The sequence below is a fragment of the Ursus americanus genome, chromosome 22 (assembly GCF_024610735.1).
Source record: "Ursus americanus isolate L20-20 chromosome 22, mUrsAme1.1.p, whole genome shotgun sequence".
Lineage (NCBI taxonomy): Eukaryota > Metazoa > Chordata > Mammalia > Carnivora > Ursidae > Ursus > Ursus americanus.
Window position 1 is genome coordinate 21,596,787 of NC_142148.1, and position 19,683 is coordinate 21,616,469.

The window sequence follows — 19,683 nt, forward strand, 5'->3', positions numbered from 1 at the left end:
CAGTTACCCATGTTCAGCCATGGTCCGCTATTGTCAGGTCAGTAGTAGCCTAATGCTACATCTCAATGCCTACATCATTCACCCTACTACATCTCATGCAGACATTTTATCATGTAGGCATCTATACAAGATATTTTGAGAGACCACATTCATGTGACTTTTATTACAGTGTATTGTCACAATTGTTCTTTCATTATTAGTTATCGTTGTTAATCTCTTACTGCACCTAACTTATAAATTAAGCTTTATCATAGTTATATATGTATAGGAAAAAAAACATAGTATATATAAGGGTTCAGTACTATCCACAGTTTTAGGCATCCACTGGGGATCTTGGAAAGTGAGCACTGCAGATAAGGGAGCCCTACTGTAATCACAAGGCTAATGGTAATAGTCCTTAATCCTCTGCCCATATGTCAAATTTAGTTTCCACTAGAATCCCTTAAGAAAGGCATTATTAAGGGGCACCCGACTGGCTCAGTCGGTGGAGCATGCAACTCTTGATCTCGGGGTGTGCGAGCCCCACATTGGGCAGAGATTACTTAAAAAAAAAAAAGGCATTATTACATCTATTTTACAAATAAGAAAACTGAGAACAAAAGTACCTTGCAGACAATCTTGGACTCACTCAAATCTAACTATACAGTTTACACTCCGTTATTTTTTGGAGATTATTGTAGAAACAATGCCTACATTAGCGGTAACTCAATTGTTTTTCTCTGAATGCTAGTTCTACTTAAATCCTTGTATGTGTGTTAAATAAACTAAAGAATGTGGAAGTTCTTTTTAAAACACTAGAAAGGGATCTATAGTGTGGAGTATTCAATTATAAAATATTTATTGAATGCTTACCAAGCACTATTTTTGGTATTAAACACAATTAAGAAACAATATTTATGGGGCGTCTGGGTGGCTCATTCAGTTAGGCATCTGCCTTCAGCTTGTGTCATGATCTTGAGGTCCTGGGATCAAGCCCTGCATCAGGCTCCCTGCTCAGCAGGAGTCTGCTTCTCCCTCTCCACTTCACCCCACTCATGCTATCTCTCTTGTGTTCTCTCTCTTGTGCTCTCTCAAATAAATAAAATGTTTTTTTTTTTTTAAAGAAACATTATTTATCACATTAGAAGGTGAAAAGTGCTATGGAGAAAAATAAAGCACAGGAGAGATATCTGAGAAGAACTACAATTTTATTTTTTTTTTTTTGAAGATTTTATTTATTTATTTCACAGAAAGAGAAGAACACCCACAAGCAGAGGGAGCAGCAGAGGGAGAGGGAGAAGCAAACTCTCTGCTGAGCAGGGAACCAATGAGGGGCTTGATCCCAGGATCCTGGGATCATGACTAAGCTGAAGGCAGACACCTAGCCGACTGAGGCACCCGGAGCCCTAGAGCTACGATTTTAAATATGGTAGTCTAGGAAGGTCTAACTAAGAAATAGAACAACTGTGTATAGACCTGAAGGAAAAAAAGGAGTGTCACAAAGATATTTTGGGGGAAACTATACCAAGAAGAAAAGCAAGTCCAAAGACCTTGTATGTATGGTGTTTTTTGACATTAGCAAAGAGCAAAATATAGCTACAGTGGCACAAGCAAAGGGTGAAAGGTATGGAAGAGGTGACAGAGGTAGGAGAGGCCAAATCTGAAGGACCTTTTAAACCTTTGTAGGGACTCTGGCCTATACTGAGTGAGATGGAAGCCACCAGAAAGTTTTGAGAAGAGGACTGGTTTGACTTAACAATTTAACAGGACCACTGTGTTGAGAATAAACAAAACTGTGTTAAGACTAGGCAGGAGAAAGAACTTAAAGAGGGCCACCAGTTAGTAATAATCCAAGTATAAAGATGATGGTGGTCACAGCCAGCGAGGTGAGAAGTGGTCAGAGTCTGGCTAGAATTCAAGGTCAAAGCCAGAACTGCTAAAGGATAGAAAAATGTAAGAAAAAGGGGAGTCAAGATGCTGATGCTGAATCCCCAGTGCCTTCTAAGTGACAACTGGTATTTTCCCAGCTAGACTATAAATTCCCTTACACAACATCTATGTCAGAATTCTAAATCTTCCCACCTTGAATTAATAGTGAAAACATTTTTGGCTAAAATTTGAGCACTTAACATATGTGGGGTATGCCCAGACTATGCTAAGTACTTGGCATGCACTGAGTCTTTAAATCTTCACAACATCCGAGTGTGGTTTACACACCAAGAAATTGAGACTCACTAGGAGTTACCTGCCCTAAGACACATAATTGAGAATCAAAATCCAGTCTGAATCCAAAGTTTGTTTTTAACAAACTCTATTACCCTCAACTTTTCAAAAAATGGAGCACTGACCCACTGTCTTATTCACTATTACCTTGGGCAAGTTACTTTTCTTCTCTGAAATCTTGCCTTCCTGTCTGTCAAACGTACGTAATAGTACACATTCCCCAAGCCGTGGTAAGACTACACGAGTCCATCGTGCACAGTGCCCGCTCAAGAACTAGCAATGCAGTTAACTTTATTGATGCTTGCGTAGTGCCATGCACTATTCTAAACTATGCACGGGCTCAGCTCATTTAATGCAGCAATTTATGCGGCAAATAATGTGACTAACCTAGTTTACAGATCAGAAACTGAGCTGAAGAGGGGTTAAGGAACTCGGACTGGGTCACATAACGAATACTGGGCAAACTACCAGTTTGCACCAGGAGAATCTAACTTCAGAATTTATACTATAAGCTCCCAGAGAGGTGAGTGATTTCCTTGCTTCTTTTTACTAAAAAAGGAAGCCACGGTCCAAAGGACCACTTGGCCAAAAACTGTTAGGCCACCCGGCCAGGAGCCGCCGCGAGACAAATGAATGAGTGAAGCCAGACCTAGGGTTCACCGCGGCCCCCGGCTGGGCCTCCGGGGCACCCGTAGCTCCGCGCCGCACTGGCACCCACCCCACCTCCTCTCGCCCGCATTCCCACCCGCTCGCCAGCCCTCCGTCACACACTCGACCCCAAAAGAGCCCAAGCCCGAGCCCATGCCCCTGCCCCACAGGGGAAGAGGCTCCCGCGTGGCCGGCTCCCGAGTGGCGAGCACTAGCCTCCCGCGGGCTACGGCCCACTCGCCAAGGCGTGCCGGCCGCGGGGCCCCGTCGTCGAGCCATGCACAACGCCTCACCCGGCGACGCCATTCCTCCGAGCAGGTCCCACCAGGGCCCGAGCCGCAGGCTGACTTCCGCTCGGGAAAGTGGCTCCAAGAGCGCGCCGGAGGGGACGCCAGGGACTCGCGGCAGGCTGCGCGTGCTGAGATGGGATCTAGGCACAGGTCAGTCCCCGCCGTCCCGGTGGGTCGTGCCGGTCCCAGCAGCCGCGGCCTAAATTCTAGTTCCCGCGCGCAAAGGGCGCCGCGGTCCTCGTGTACAGGCCGGCCTTCCCCCCCCCCCCCCGCGACCTGGGACACTTGGAACCGGCCGCCGCGCAACGGTCCTAATCCGGGTGCTACCAGTACGCGGTTGGACGAGGCTTCGGGGTGGGCCCGAAACGGGGCCTCCGCTGATTGGCTGATTGCGTTGATTGGCCGATCGCGCCGTCACTCAGTCGTCTTTCTGCAGCCCGGCCAATTTTAAAGGAATGGGAAGGGTCCGGTGAGGAAGGGCAAGTAGTGTTCTGGGCTTGGGTTTTCTTCTGCGTTCTTTCTTTTCTTTTTCTTCTTTTCCTTTTTAGGACATTAGGGCAGTTTCCTCCAAAGATTGTTTCGCTTGTTAATAACTGACCAATGAGTGGTATTTTCTTTGATTTGCAAAGCATTTCTGTGAACTTAGTACTCCTCACAGTAACTTTGAGGAGCCTATCAGCCCAATTTTACAGAAGTAGCAGGGTCAAAAATAGAAGTGACCAAAAAAAAAAGTGACTCATGAGACGAAAACAGCTTGGTTTGTTTTAAAATAAGAAGAATCCAGTAATTTTTTAACAAAATGGAAGTGACTTATCTAGGCACTACGTAATAACTAATTCCAGTTATTGAGGATAGCCCAACAGTGTATTAAGCACTCTAGTACGTTATTTTATTTACTTCTTATCACCATTCTGTGAAGTTTGTACTGTTATTCCCATTTTATAGAGAAAGAAACTAAAAGATCTGAACCCAGGCAGGCTGACCCCGTAATCTGTGCTTTTAACTATTACGAACATAGAAAGTATGCACAATGTGGTAAATCTTACTGTGTCCCAGATACTAGCTGTGCGTGAATATCTGAATTTGAGTTTAAATTAATTAAAATTTTAAAACTCTGTTCCTCAGTTGCGCTAGCCACATTTCAAGAGCTCAGTAGCCCCATGTGGCTGCTGGATATCATTTTGGACAGCACAGAATTATAGAGCATTATATCACAGAAAGTAATATTGGACAGTGCTGATACAGAATACATAAAAAACTCTTCCAGGGTGCCTGAGCGGTGCAGTTGGTTGAGCGTGGGACTCTTGGTTTCAGCTCCAGTTGTGATCTCAGGGTCCTAATCTCAGGGTCCCCACTCATTGCAGAGTCCGCTTGAGACTCGCTCTCCCTCTGCCCCACGCCCCTACTCCCTGTCTCTCCCTCTCTCTCAAATAAATAAATCTTTAGAAAAAACAACAACTCTTCCAACTCAATAAGACAACAACCACTGTTGTACTGAAGCCATTTCACACTGGCTTGCAAGAGTCACTTACAAAATTTAGCAAGGCAGACGCCTAGGTGGCTCAATCGATTGAGCATCTTGGTGTCAGCTCAGGTCATGGTCATGGGGTCATGGAATTGAGCCCCACATAGGGCTCCAGGCTCAGAGTAGAGCCTTCTTGGGATACTTTTCCCCCTTCTTCTCACTCCACCTCTGCTCCTCCCCTTGCTCACCCTTTCCCTTTCTTTTTTTTTTTTTTTTAAGATTTTATTTATTTATGTGATAGAGAGACAGCCAGCGAGAGAGGGAACATAGCAGGGGAGTGGGAGAGGAAGAAGCAGGCTCCCAGGGGAGGATCCCGATGTGGGACTCAATCCGGGAATGCCAGGATCATGCCCTGAGCCGAAGGCAGACACTTAACAACTGCTCTACCTAGGCGCCCCACCCTTTCCCTTTCTAAAAATAGATAAATAAAATCTTTAAATTTAGCAAGAATTTTGCAGATTGGTTGTTAAATACAACTATTTAGAAAAATTAAATTATACAAACTTAAAATGAAATGAAATCTACTGAAAACCAAACCCATCATTTCGTTATTATTTTACTACATTTTACCACTTTGTATGCTTTTGTGGTTGCTTTTATCTGTTGCATCTATATGGTGGAAATATTATATGGTGGTGTGCTACTGCACATCTCTTTCCAAAGTAATGTTGGTAGCTTGATTTTGGCCACAATGGGAATATTTACACCATAGAATCAGCAAATGCTACACATCAGGGCCTGATTTTTTGCTTTGTTATGTCTAAACTTGATGGAGAAATGTTCATAGAAATTAAATTTAGAAGTGTGTCATGTCTATAGGCTTTACCTTGCTAATAGCCCAAAAACTTGAGAGAATATTGTTCTAGCATTTGAAAACTATTATCCAACTCAGAGAAGTCACTTCTGAAGTTTTGGTTACATCTTACTCATTAATGTAAATGAAAATATCGACCAGCGTTCACTTAAAAACTACACTTAGAGAGTCTGTTCTAAACATTTATCAGCATACCACTGCAAGAAACCTAGTAAAAAACACAGCCAAAAGACCTGAATAGGCACTTCATCAAGATATATGTAGAGCAGATAAGCACATGAAAACATAATCAACATCATTATATATTGATTACATTGTATATTAAGTCACGGGGAGATATTGCTACACATCCACTGAAATAGTTGATATAAAAAAGTCCAATAATACCAAATGCTGGCAAGGGTGTGGAGCAACTGGAACTTGCATATACTGCTGGTGGAAATGGAAAATGGTGCAATCGTGTTGGAAAACAGATTTGTAGCTTTTTAAAAAGCCAGTTACATGACCTACTGCATGACCCAGCCATTCTACTCTTGGAGGGTTTGTTTGTTTGTTTGTTTGTTTGTTTGTTTTAAAGATTTTATTTATTTATTTGAAAGGGAGAGGGAGCATGAGCAAGAGCAGGGGGAGGGGCAGAGGGAGAAGCAGACTCCCTGCTGAACAGGGAGCCTGACCCAAGGCCCCTTCCCAGGCCCCTGGGATCATGACCTGAGCTAAAGGTAGACGCTTGACTGACTGAGCCACCCAGGTGCCTCAGGTTGTTTGTTTTTAATTAACTAGTTATTTTTAATTATTAAAGAAATATAAGTACACAGGAAGAAGCTCAAACTTTATTGGTTTGGGTTTTTTTCCCAAAATTGTTTTATTTACTATTGGCTAAATGAAAAAACAATATTTATAAACATACATAAAGAAAAAAGAATGATACAGTGAAATTGTGTACTTGTCATCCTATTAAAGAAAAAACAGGGGTGCCTGGGTGGCTCAGTCAGTTAAGCATCTGACTCTTGATTTCAGCTGAGGTCTTGCTCTCAGGGTCCTGAGTTCAAGCCCCACGTTGGGCCCATGCTGGGAGTGGAGCCTGCTTAAAAAAGTAATAGTAATGACCAGAACTTTTTAAGTCCTCTTTCTAGTCTTACCCATTCCTTTTTTTTTTTTTTTTTTTTAAGATTTTATTTTTTTGACAGAGAGACAGCCAGCGAGAGAGGAAACACAGGCAGGGGGAGTAGGAGAGGAAGGAGCAGGCTCCCAGGGGAGGATCCCGATGTGGGGCTCGATCCCAGGACCCTGGGATCATGCCCTGAGCTGAAGGAAGACACTTAATGACTGAGCCACCCAGGCGCCCCTAGTCTTACCCATTCCATCCCCTTTCTCCCTGCTCAGAGATCCCCATCCTGCAGGTTATAGGTTATATTGTTTCCTTGCTTTTCTTCATAGTTTTATCGTGTATGTTTATAATGCCAAACAGTATTTGTTTACTTTTGCATGTTTCTTAACTTTATGTAAATGGAATTTACTACATATTTTTTCTGTGACTTTCTTTTTTCTCTCAATATTTAAGATTTATCTGCGTTGCTGTGCATAGCTAGAACTCATTCATTTTCACTACTGTATGGTACTTTATTGGATGAATTACCGCAGTTTATTCTACTGTGGGTAGGCCATTGGATGTCTCTAGTTTTTTGCTATGATGACTACTACTGTGAAGATTCTTGCATATATTCCTAAAGCACATGGGTAAGAATTTCACTGAAATACATTCCTAGGAATAAAATAGTGAGTCGTGGTGGAGGCACATTTACAACTTTATTAGATAATGCCAAATTATTTCCAAAATGGTTGTACCAATTTATGACTGTGATTTGTAAGAGTTCTCTGTCCCACATCTTTGTCAATGTTTGCTATTCATGCCAATATTTTAAAAATTCAGGAAATATACAAGTTTAAAAGTAAATTTTTCTCTCAACAATTCCACTCCACAGATGTTTGAATACCTAAAGTTTTTCTACACGTATCCTAACATTTACGTGTGTCTGTGTATCTGTATGTACATACACAGAGTTTATACACATTGCTTGACAACTTGCTCCTTCATTCATTAATACATGCTAAATATTCAGCAAGTAGAGATCTGTCCACTCACTCAGCCAATATTTATTGAGCGTTACCATGTGCCAGGCATTCTAGTCTCTTAGAATACGTTCAGGAACAAAGCAGCCACAAATCTTTGCCTTCACGGAGCTTACATTCTAGCGGGAGGAAATAGGTGATAACCAATATCATAGGTAGGGGAATGACATATTAGGAGTATTGTGTACTATAGAAACAAGAAAAAGTAGGCAAGGGTAAGGGGAATTGGGGGAGGGGAGTGTTCTACCTCAGTGTCTTTTAACAGCAGCATAGTATTTCTTACCTATCCATTCATGCCCCCTGAGGCTGACAATATGCTAGGTGCTGGCAATCCAACCATGACCGTGTAGACGAGGCTTCTCCCTTCATGGAACTTATAGTCTGATGGGAGACAGCAAACACAAATGAACTTGATAATTGTAGGTAATGGTTCAACACTATGGGAAAAAATAAAACAACTGTGCGATGATCAATAAATGTTTCTCTGAGAAGGCGACATTTAAGCTTTCTCTCAAGTGATGAGACAGAAGTGGTCCTAAAATACTAATATTTCTTGACAAACCATAAGAGACTCTTAACTATAGGGAACTAAAGTTTGATGGAGGGGAGGTGGGCGGGGAGATGGGGTAATTGGGTGATGGGCATTAAGGAGGGCACTTGATGTAATGAGCACTGGGTGTTACATGCAACTGATGAATCACTACATTTTACCTCTAAAACTAATAATACATTATATGTTAATTGATTTTATAATTAAGTAATTAATTAATTAAAATACAAATATTTCTAATCCCCTCTTCATTCCTAGGATCTGTAGTCAGGAAGAAGTAGTGATCCCTTGTGCTTCTGATAATGATTCAGGAAGTGTGGATTTGCAGCTGAGCAACTTAGAGAATATTAAAAAAGATCCAAGTAGCCTTGAACTTACAGGTAAAAGGGGGAAAGGATTTTTTTTTTTTTAGGCAGGAAGGGAGGTGGAGAAAAGGGATTCTCTGTTTGAGTCAAGTTGCTGGATGAGAGCCCTCAACTAGACTTTGACAATGAATTTGGTCCCCGAATTTAAGACCTTGGAATATGGTTGGCACAATGAGATAAAATATATTAGTCTAGACATATAGGAAACTGAGATAGATAATCCTACAGACTTGCACAGAGTCTAAGTACTAGAAGAATTCTGAGAAGGGAAAGGTGGTTGTGGATGGGCCCTTGATTGGGCTACGGAATATCTATCTTTTCATTTATTCTACAAGCATTTACTGAGTACCAGTTGTTGAATATACAGCAGTGCACAAGACCGACATGGTCCCTGCCCTCACAGAATTTGCTGAAAAGGACCAAAATAAGTAAACAGACATTAAATAAAGTAATTACAAATTGTAGTTAATACTATGAAAGGATTATACAAGGGGCTGAGACAAAAAATAAGGGGGATGGGAACCAATTTTAAGCCATAGTTGTCAGAGAACACCTAAGATGGTGTTGTTTAAACCTAAAGGAGGCCTCAAGGATGTGAAAGAGCAACCCAATGTGAGAAGTAGAGAAAGGAACATCCCAGGTGGATATAATAGCATGTGCATGAGACAGGAAAGACTACTTGAGGATCTACATTTCCCATTTCTACACTCATTCAGCAAACATTTATTGAAGTCCTGCTATGTCCTAAACACAGATCTAGCTGTTGGAGATTTAGTAATGAACAGAACAGACACAGCATACTTGTAGATAAATGATTGGAACTGAGTTTAAAGTGGGTGATTGGGAGTAGGCGTAGGGAGGTTTTTTAGCAGCTAGGAGGATACTTGGTCAAAATGGGCAAAGAGGAGATTGAAGAAAGGCATCCTGGAGCAGAGCCCTGAAGGATGAGTAGGAGTTAACTAGGCAAAAGAGGTAGGAGGTAGAGAAGGTGGGGAAGAAGAAGAAGATACATGTAGGGAGAAGCATGAGAACTGAATGAGGTAGGGCTTCTAGTGCATGAGAAGGATGTGACAGTGGGTGGCAGGAATTTGCAGAGAGGCTATAATTCAGGAGACCAAAAAGTGTACAGAAGTAGAGGGGTAGAAACCCTGATGATGGGTGTGTTAAGAGGGAAATAGTAAGACTGTTTCCCCAATAGGAATAAAGAACTTGGTTTTGGAAAAGAGGTAAGGATGTAAAGCCATAAGAAGAGGGAAATGATACCACCATAATCATTGTCATTCAGCAAAGGAATAATATTTGCCAACACTTCCTTGGTGCTAGCTCTGTATCAGCCAAATGAGGTAGGTTCTATTATCATCCGCATCTTAGAAATGTAGAAATAGACACAGAAAAAGTAAGATCACACATGGTCAGAATGCTAGAAAGAGGCAGAGCAAGGATCCAAGCCTAGGCAGACCAACTCTGGAGCCTGTACTCTTAATCAAGGTCTATCCCAGGTCTGGAAGAGATCCCTCAAGCACTTACTGCAGCGTGGTCCAGTGGGAAGAGATCAGCAAGGAGCTGCTACCATATTTTAAGCTCTTGTCACCACAGAGTCATAGACTTTCGAATTTAATAATATCTGCCATTTAAGTGCTTACTATGGACCACATACTGAGATAAGTCTTTTGTATTCATTAGCTCACTTAATCCTCACGATAACCCTGTTTTACAGGTGAAGAAACTAAGGTTTCAAGAGGCAAACTAACTTGATAAAGGTCATACAACTAGTAAGGGTGGAGCCAGAATTCAAGTTAGTCTCAGACTGAGATGTAAAGTCCATGCTTTTAACCACTCTGCTATAGCTCAGTCTTAAAGGTTTTCGTAGCTTAGGAGGCCCTTAGAGAACCCTGAATTTGTAATTGGGAAGACTGAGACTTGGAGAACGGAAGGGACTCGGTCAAGGTTGCAGAACAGATAGTAAGGTGAGACCAGGGCACGTCTATCCTGACATCCTGTGGATTTCCCCATTATGAATGTATAACTCTACCTAGTACAGATATATCATCTTCTGTGTTTCTTTCGGTATTAGACTCCGATATCTCTGACATCGCTGGACTCTCTCGGGAATCGCTCACAGAGAGCTTCAGACACCTGACCCAAAAGGGCCCCCTCAGTGAGGCCGTTGCTGAGAGGCTGATCCAATCTATCCAGGAGGTTTTTGATGGTGAGCTACAGGTATGCACGAGCAGTCATACTGAGTCATCCAGCTTATTCCTCCGTTTTAACAAATATTTTAAACATTTATGATTTATCATACAAATAATATTATAGACTATAAAATTTATGTTTATATTTTTATAATAAACATTTATATACATTTATAAATTGTATATAATATACAATTTATAAATTGTATTTATATTTATGCTTCTGTTTACCAAAACTATAAAATTCCTATTTTAAAGAAAGAAAAGAAGAAAAATGAATCTTCCCTAATCCACTCTCCCAAGATAACTAATGTTAACATTTTAGTGTATTTTCAGACTTTTTCTTCTGCACATACAAATGCATGTAATCATAGAAAAATAAACATCGGAGATAGTGAGAGGAAAGAAGTTTTCTAGGATCTATATTACCCTACTTAATACAGTATTCTGTTGTTTAGCAAAACGTCCGTTCATTCATTTATTCTGTGAGAGCACATAACAGAAGAATTTATCTTTACCGAGGGGCAAGCGAAGGCATTTCTGAGGAAGGAACCCTTGAGATCGGGTCTGAGGAATAAATAGGAGAGACTAAGAGAAGTTAGAATTGGAGGAAGTATTCCAGAAATAGGGCATCGTATGTGTAACAACCTCGAGGCAGAAAGGAGCAGAGCATGTTTGATGAACTCACGGAGCCTGGTTTGTTTAAATGACAGTGATGAAGGTATCTGTCCTTTGTCAAGAGACATTTAGGTTGTTTCCATATCTTGGCTATTGTGAATAAGTTGCAGTGAACATGGGAGTGCAGAGAGCTCTTTCAGATCCAGATTTTATTTCCTTTGAATATATGTATGCAGATGTTTCTAGTTTGGGAAAATTCATCAAACTTTACATTTTCTCTATGTATAATGCTAATAAAAAATTTTGGAAAAAAACAGTTAAAGCCAGAATGTTGGTCTTCTCTTCGGACTCAGACTTTTTTTATACTTCATGTCAGCAGGGCTTTATAAAGCCTTCTTTGTAATTAATAAAGGGCTGGGATTGCTGCAGTGAATTGAAAAAAAAAAAGAAAATCCATTCCCTGTCTTCACCTGAATCCACAACCAGGCGGGAAAATAGATGAATAAGAAGGTAGTTTCGTCAGAGTATCACAAATACCATGATAGCAATGTTACATGTGCTTTATGGATACTCTTAGGAAGGGCACCCAATGCTGCTTCAGGAGAAATTGCATTTAAAGAATATATGAGTTTTAATCAATAAGCAAAATAAATATAGAGAATTCAGAAGGTGCAAAGGCCCAGAACCAAGAAATGGCAGCATAAAAGTTAATCTGTCTAAACCTCAGAATGCTGCAGGGCAAGGAGGAGATGAATTTGAAGAGGTTAGCTGGGGTCACACTGGGAGGGCCTTGACCTCCATGGGTGATATGATTTTGATAGGGACTTACCTGATCAAGTTTGCACTTAATGGAGATGAATCTGGTGATAGCTAGGGGAATAGATTGGAGAGGGGCAAAACTGGAGCAGGGAAGCTCAATGTTAATTGTTACACTAACGTAGATGAGAAAGAATTAGGCCATGAAGTCAGCTTCTGGCTGTATATATTGCTACTTGCTGTCCAGAGAGCTTGTACCAGTTTATACTATCCATAGGCTGGGAGGGAAAGATGAGAAGAAATTTTCCCAAGATTGTAGAATTATTGATGTCTACTATTGTCTTCTTCATACTTTATTTTTTCAAAGCTTCTGTGATAAATAGATACTGCTTTTATAATCAGGAAAAGAATAATACAAGAGATTTTATTCTTCAAATAAGAACTTGCATTTTAATAGGGAACCTTAAAGACACAAAATAATCTTTAGTGACATCAAGAGAGCTAGAAGTAACAGTCAAAGGTCACCTTTAGGAAGTTTAATCAGACAGCAATATATAGACAGGATGGGTAGGTGGGGAAGCAAAGACTAAAGGTGGGGAGAGCATTTAGGGAGCAGTCAGTAATGCAGCATTTAATCAGGCTGAGAGGGAAAACGAAGTCCCAAACCCAGGCAGTGGCGAGTGGACGAGGAATTCCATTCCTCTGTAATGTATTCATTCCTAATAATAAAAGACCTGAGACTAGATTGAATGAGATGGCAGATGTTTAGAACATTGCAAGAAACTTCTCAAAAGCCCTCTACGATCATCAAATACGATTATAATATATAATTGTGTTTTTATCATTTTTCCACAAATTCAGAGCGAACTTGAGAAGCTGACATTCCTACGATCTTTGTCTTCTCTCAGCCGAACTTTACCTTACGATGAAACCACAGAATCTTTCATTCACAGCCACATAGCAGACATTGTGCGTATCCTAAACGTAAGTATTGTGACCTTATCACAAATCATCAGGACCACACAAATTCAGTGACTTGACTAACAAATGTTTTAGTGGCCTCACATATATGATCAATTTCCTTGACTTCTTCTCATATCAGTTTCTGTGCATGGAGGAGAAATACCCAGGAGTACTCCACAAATATAATTACCCTTGGAAACCAACTAAAAAATGAGTAGAAAGGAGAGAGCATTTAAATTTCTCAGTAAAGACAATGCTGCATTCTCATTAGTGAAGCTGTAGTCGTGAGGGAAGCTCTATAAGCCAATGCCCAGGGTCAGGTGCCAGCTCTGCCTCTTTCCAGCTGTGTCTTTGGGAAGCTGTGCGACTTCTCAGTGTCTCAGCATCCTCATCTACAAAATAAGAATAGCTGTATCCTTCACAGAGCTATTGAGAGTATTAAATAAGATATAAGCGTAAGCCATGTAGCATGATACCTAACATATGGTTTAGATTTGAGAAACACGGTTATATTTTTTATTGTATTTATACTTAACTCCAGCCACACAATCTGCTGCTGTCTCAATCATTCATTGCCTTTTTAAGCGCCTGACTGTTCCAGGCAGTGTCTGGGCTGCAAATCGAGGCTACAAAGATAAGACAGGATCCCTGTTCTGAAGCCAAGCAAGGTGTAATCAGGTGTCATAGGGACTGTTTAAACAGGTGTAGTAAGGGTACAGAGGAGTGAGTGAGAGGTCGATTCCATGTCAAAAGATCCAGAAGGGCTTTACAAAGGAGGTGATACACTTAAGCAAGTGTTTAACTTTTTGATGCTTTAGTTTTCTCATCTGTGAAATGTCCCCGTCAGTTTCTCTGAAGCTTTAAAATTCTGAATCTGAGATTTCTTATACACTTAAGGAAAATGAGCAGCTTTTTTTTCCAACCCACAGATCTATAAGGCTGATTAGACCAATGCTTAGTTTTCACAATTGAAGGCTAACCAGACAACAGGTTTGTTAAGCAATAGGCAATTATCAAGGATCTTCTGTATCTAGAACACTGTGGTGCTTCAATAAAGAATGCAAATTTCCGGGACCCCTGGGTGGCTCAGTCATAAGAGTCTGCCTTTGGCCCAGGGCATGATCTCAGGGTCCTGGGATTGAGCCCCGCATCGGGCTCCCTGCTCTACTGGGAGCCTGCTTCTTCCTCTCCTACTCCCCCTGCTTGTGTTTCCTCTCTCAGTGGCTGTGTCTCTCTCTGTCAAATAAACAAATAAAATCTTAAAAAAAAAAAAAAGGAGTAGAATGGGGAGGAATAGGAGTGAGAAATTACAAAGTCTACACAAACAAACTTTTGGGAGTAATCTGTATGTTCCTTATCTTGATTGTGGTGAATGTATATGTAAGTCAAAAATCTTCAAACTATACACTTTAAATATGTATGGTTTGTTGTGTGTCTATTAGCTCAAAGTCAAAAAAGCTATGAAAATTCTGTTGAGAACTTCAATAGAAAAGAGAAATGCAGTGGCAACTAGGATATGGAGTAAAGATGACAAGATTGGCATGAAATCAATCCAGATAGATCTCCTGATCTGAGCCGTGAAGGATGTGCTGGATTGGGTAGACAGTAGGGACCAGTGGGTAGGGGCTTTGACTGGCAAATTACTACCCGGCTATGTCAAGGCCGAATGGCAGTGGGGGTGCTTTTTAGATGCTGTTGGTGCCCCACAGCAGACATGGGCACTAAGACCTGCGGATACTAGAATTTTAATGGAGATAGACTGGTGCTTAGTGCCTGTTAATTCTCCTCTGCTAGCTTGGAGGTCCACCCTAATTCTGCACCTGGGGTCCTCCACAAAATCCTACTACTACTGCGTTGTTTGTTAAATAAAGATACACTCGGCATTGAACGGGCACTGGATTACTTGAGCAATGAGGCAGGCGGTGGATGAGAATGACGTTTCAGGAAGACTCTTCAGTGGTATGGATAATAAATGCTGAAGGATTTTGGAGGATGGAAATTCACAGTGGACTGAACTAACATGAAAGACTGCCCGGTTGTGCTGGTGAGAGTTTGAGCTCCCTGCAGCAGAATGGTAAAGAAGAAAGGGAGCTATTTCAGGAATTAGAAGACAAAATTTCTAGTTCCAGTGCTGTCAAGCACAACCTGTGTGATCTGAAACAAATCGCTTAGCTTCTCTGAGCCTCTAGCTCCACCTGGAAAATGGAGATAGTAATATCTGTCTGGCTTTCATTAAGGCCTTTGAGACAAAATGTCTCATTTTGTTAAGATTGGTTAAGATTCTTCTACAATAAAAAATAAAAATAAAAATCAACTCTGGCTCACTTAAGTGAAAAAAAAGAAAAAACAGCACGCTAGGATATCGCCCTTAGAATCTAAGCCTTTTAACAATCAAGGCTTCAGAAGAGTATGTTCTAGGACAACTCCTGGGGTCTCAGAGGCAGAGTTTACTATCACGATGACTCAAACCTTTAGCTGCTCCCGATCTGTGTCTGTCATTCAAAAATTCCAGATTCTGGGGGTGCCTGGGTGGCTCAGTCATTAAGTGTCTGCCTTCGGCTCAGGGCGTGATCCCAGCGTTCTGGGATGGAGCCCCACATCAGGCTCCTCCGCTGGGAGCCTGCTTCTTCCTCTCCCACTCCCCCTGCTTGTCTTCCCTCTCTCACTGGCTGTCTCTCTCTCTCTCTCTGTCAAATAAATAAAATCTTTAAAAAAAAAAATTCCAGATTCTGGGAAAAATAATCTGATTGGCCCAGACTGGGTCTGTTCTCCACTCCTTCATCGATCAGACATGGTTGGGCGCAGCCTCATATAGTAAGGGCATGACTCGTGGGCCTCCCTCTCGGTGTAGTGGAGGCCATTCCCAGAGAGGGGATGATTGCTCTGATCTCGATAGTCACCCCAAGACGTTCCTACTACACAAATACTTTACAAACAAGAAATAGCCTCTCACTTCTGAATTCCCCATTGCGGTTAGCATAATTGTGAATAAATAATAAGCCTTTCATACCTAACTGATGGAAAAAAAGAGTTTGCAGGCCTGGTGGCTTAGCTAAGAGGCACTGCCTCATCCACATGTGAGGTGTGTGGCTGTTGGGGTGGAGAGTCAGAAGCTGTGCAGAGCAGGCAGTGGCCATCATCATGATTGATTGGATGCGGGAAATGGATAAAGGAGAACAAGAAATCTTAAGTCATCTCTTTTATGAGTCCTGGGAAAGAGCACCACTGACAACAATCAAAGGCTGGGAAGGTGTGTCCTTTGGAGGAGGACGATAATGAACTCACTTTTTATCGCAAGATTGCCAGGATGTAGCTATGCTCTTAGTGGTGATGCCTGTGAGCTAGCTAGATTTGGGCGAGTAGAGCCCTGGGGGCTAAAGGCAGAGTCTTGTGCTTTGTCCCTTCCAGACTATAAAGCCATAAAATTAAGTGAGTTCCTTGAGGAAACAAGAAAGAGCATCAGGCCACCAGCAAGATCTGACCAGAGCTGGAAAGTAAGAAAGAAAGAAAAGTCAGGAAGGGGCAAGAGAGAGAGCACAGTAATATTTATTGAGTGCTGCCTCCTGGACACTAAGTACCTGGTGAGTTTTTCTGGTGGCAGGTAAGAGAAGTCTACTAGTGGCAGCTGAAACACTAAAGGGGAGATTTGTTCTTAGGATAACTGAGTGTTCCCAGGATCCTGTAACAGGAAGAGCAACGTGCTCCCAGAAGAGAAGGAATCCAGAAAAAAAAATAATAACTTTCACATACTCAGAGCTTTCTCTCCATCTCTCATCTTTGCTCCTTTGTATACACTTTCATTTCTCTCTCTCTCCCTCACCTCTCTTCCCAAAATTGGCTCTCTCTGTTACCTTGTGCACAGGGCACAGTACTCCCAAATTTAAAATTTTCTCTTTGTGGTACGCCAGCCAGACTGAGATTGAGGCTCTTGGTCTCAATTCCAGAGTGCTGAGAAAAAGAATCTACTGCTGTCTGGATAAGCTGTGGTTAGACTTAGCGGAACCATGGCTGTGAGGTGCCAATTCTGTGACCCAGACGCATTTTCCAGAGAGGCTGGATAGGCAGCCCAGGAAGGCTTCCACTACAACCATTCACGTTTGCTCTTTATATCGGCTCCCTGAGATTTATCTCTTTTCCTTCATACAGATCAGGAAACCCGGGCACAGGAAAGTTAAATACTATATCCCGGGTCACACAGGGAGGGAGTGGCAGAGCCAGTGCCCAAACCCAGGTGCTGTCTAGCTCCAGAGCCTCTGTTTTCTCCTCTCTGTCACTCTGCAGATGTTTCCAGCAAAACAAGGCAGCTTTCCAAACTCTGCCAATTTGGAATTTGGAAAGCTGTTTCTTTTCTAGGACAAGTCACATTATAATATTAGGCACTATCGTAGAGATTGCTGTTTGGTAGAAAGAGGGGCTAGGATGCCTAAACTGGAAATAATCACAAGTAGTAAAAATAACAGGTAACAAACACTAACAGTTCTCAAGGGCTACTAAGAATTAGGAATTAGCTCATGAGTGCTCACAACTGCCCTGTGATGGTAAACTGTACGGTTGCCTCATTTTACAATGAGGAAACTGAGGTACAGGGAGGGTAAATAACTTGTGTAGGTTCAAACAGCTAGTAAGAGGCAGCGTGGGGCCTCATGAACTCCTGTCCTGGCCACTGTCCTGCTGCCAGTCCTGTGGAGCCAAGAGCAGGACCTGATCAGGTCCCTGCTGTGGTTCTCACAGGCCTCCTACATCTCTGATCGTCTGGCCCAAGGACTTGGCACGTTCTCGACTCTGTTTTAAAGCTCTTGCCCTCTCATTGCAGATGCTGGTAGAAGAGGAGCCTGTGCATTCTCTCTTCAGCTCTATGCACCGGGAGGTTTTTGTCACCATCACTGACCTCAGGTGACACCCGCATGCCCCCCGCCCCCTACACATGTCCTGCCTTCTCAGTCAGGGCCAATACCAGAGCGAATGGACGTGTTCCATATTTTTAACTTTTGCAAACTATCTATACAGGGAAGGGGAAGCCAAATCCATGTTTCCTGTGTAAGAAATTTGATTTCATATATGCTACCGTTGTATCTGAAAGACCTTATTGGGACCCCTTTGGAGTTCAGTTTTGTCCAAAGTATAATCAGTGGAAAGTTACTCTCATGTGTGCTTTATGACAGTAGAGTTCCACAGTCCAAGAAATTTGGAAGGGCTGCCTGCTGTTTATCTCTCTTGGAGATTTGTATGGCACGCTAACTTATTAACGGGCCCAAGAAATCCTGTAGTTAAAAAGTTTTTAAATTTGGTTCAATCCACCATTCCCCAAACTAACAAACATTCAGCAGAACATCCTTTGGAAAATCATGGTTTACATGTTAGACGATAGCAGGCTTTCCTCCATGGTTGAACTGGAGGAAACCCTGAAAGGATATCGTTCCAGTAACCTCTTGGGAAGGTGGGAGGGACAGGGAAGAAGGATGGAGGCCCCAAGCCCTGAAACTCTTCCTCCGGCCTTTTGTGAGATTTGTCTAAACAGGCTAACAAGCTTGCCTTTTGTGTCTTCCATCAGAATTATACACCAATTAGTTCACCCTTTCCTCTTAGGTTAGTCCGACCCCTGCTTACCAATGTCAACTCAAACTCTTCCTAGCTTACTATTCCTAAACTATCTTTTCTTAGTTACCAAGATGTCCACTTGCTATTTGGCTCTGAAGATCGAGCTGATTTGTTCAGTCTTATTACAAAAAGTATAATCACTCTGCCCTCTGTAACAGCTCTTATCCAGCTGCAGGAAATCATGCCAAGTGGGCCCTACAACACAGAGGTAACTAACTCCTGCTTTGGTTTAATAACTTGCCATCCACAGGGTCAGCTGGTCATGGCCCTTTGAGAGTGCATTTAATTTTTTGGAACTAGCCAAAAATCATTTCAGCCAAGTCTGGTGAATAAAATAAGCCTTTAAATTAAATAGCTTCCCCCCCCCTTTATTTTTTCTTTTCTTTCTTTCTTTCTTTAAGAGAGAAAGAGAGCATGAGAGGGAGAGGGAGAGAGAATTTCAAGCAGACTCTGCGCTGAGCACAGAGCCTGATGCAGCGCTCAATCTCACAACTGTGAGATCACAACCTGAGCTGAAACCAAGAGTCGGATGCTTAATCAACTGTGCCACCCAGGCGCCCCTCTTTGTTTTTTGTGGGGTTTTTTTAAGATTTTTATTTATTTGAGAGAGAGAGAGAATGCACAAGCGCACAAGCGGGGGAAGGGGCAGAAGAGGGACAAGCAGACTCTGTACTGAGCCAGACATGAGGCTCCATCCCACGACCCTGTGATCATGACCTGAGCCAAAATCAAGAGTCAGATGCTTAAACCAACTGAGCCACCCAGGTGCCCCCTCTCTTTTTTTGTTTTCCTTTTCCCTTCATTCCTTCTTTCCTTGCCTTTGGCTTTAAAATAAGGTGAAAGTCTTCGTATACTTAGCAGATATTTGGAGTTACCACATGCTAAGCATTATGAGAGGAGACAGAAATACCAGTACACTTTCTCTTCTGGGGACCTTATTCCCTAGTGAAGAGCTACAAACCGCTGATAAATATATCAGGTGGTAATAAGTGCAAGGAAAAAAATAGAACAGGGGCGCCTGGGTGGCTCAGT

At 42.1% G+C, this 19,683-nt stretch overlaps 2 protein-coding genes across 11 annotated transcripts in view; one reads left to right on the forward strand and one right to left on the reverse strand.

Moving 5' to 3' along the window:
* Positions 1–3,276, reverse strand: part of RPN2 (ribophorin II) — a 54,513-nt gene extending 51,237 nt beyond the window's left edge. For both annotated transcript variants that reach the window (XM_045804577.2, XM_045804576.2), the window contains exon 1: positions 3,144–3,276. In XM_045804577.2, coding sequence (XP_045660533.2) covers positions 3,144–3,156 — 13 coding nt within the window. In that variant the 5' untranslated portion in view covers positions 3,157–3,276. The remainder of the gene's footprint in view (positions 1–3,143) is intronic.
* The window catches only part of MROH8 (maestro heat like repeat family member 8), a 54,347-nt gene continuing 37,588 nt past the window's right edge, over positions 2,925–19,683 (forward strand). For all 9 annotated transcript variants that reach the window (XR_015720917.1, XR_015720916.1, XM_087853598.1 and 6 more), the window contains exons 1-6: positions 2,925–3,290; positions 8,418–8,539; positions 10,599–10,744; positions 12,952–13,074; positions 17,867–17,946; positions 18,715–18,859. Coding sequence is in view for 7 of the 9 variants with exons in the window: in XM_087853598.1 (XP_087709724.1) it covers positions 3,004–3,290; positions 8,418–8,539; positions 10,599–10,744; positions 12,952–13,074; positions 17,867–17,946; positions 18,715–18,859 (903 nt within the window). In the remaining 2 variants the exon portion in view is untranslated. The remainder of the gene's footprint in view (positions 3,291–8,417; positions 8,540–10,598; positions 10,745–12,951; positions 13,075–17,866; positions 17,947–18,714; positions 18,860–19,683) is intronic.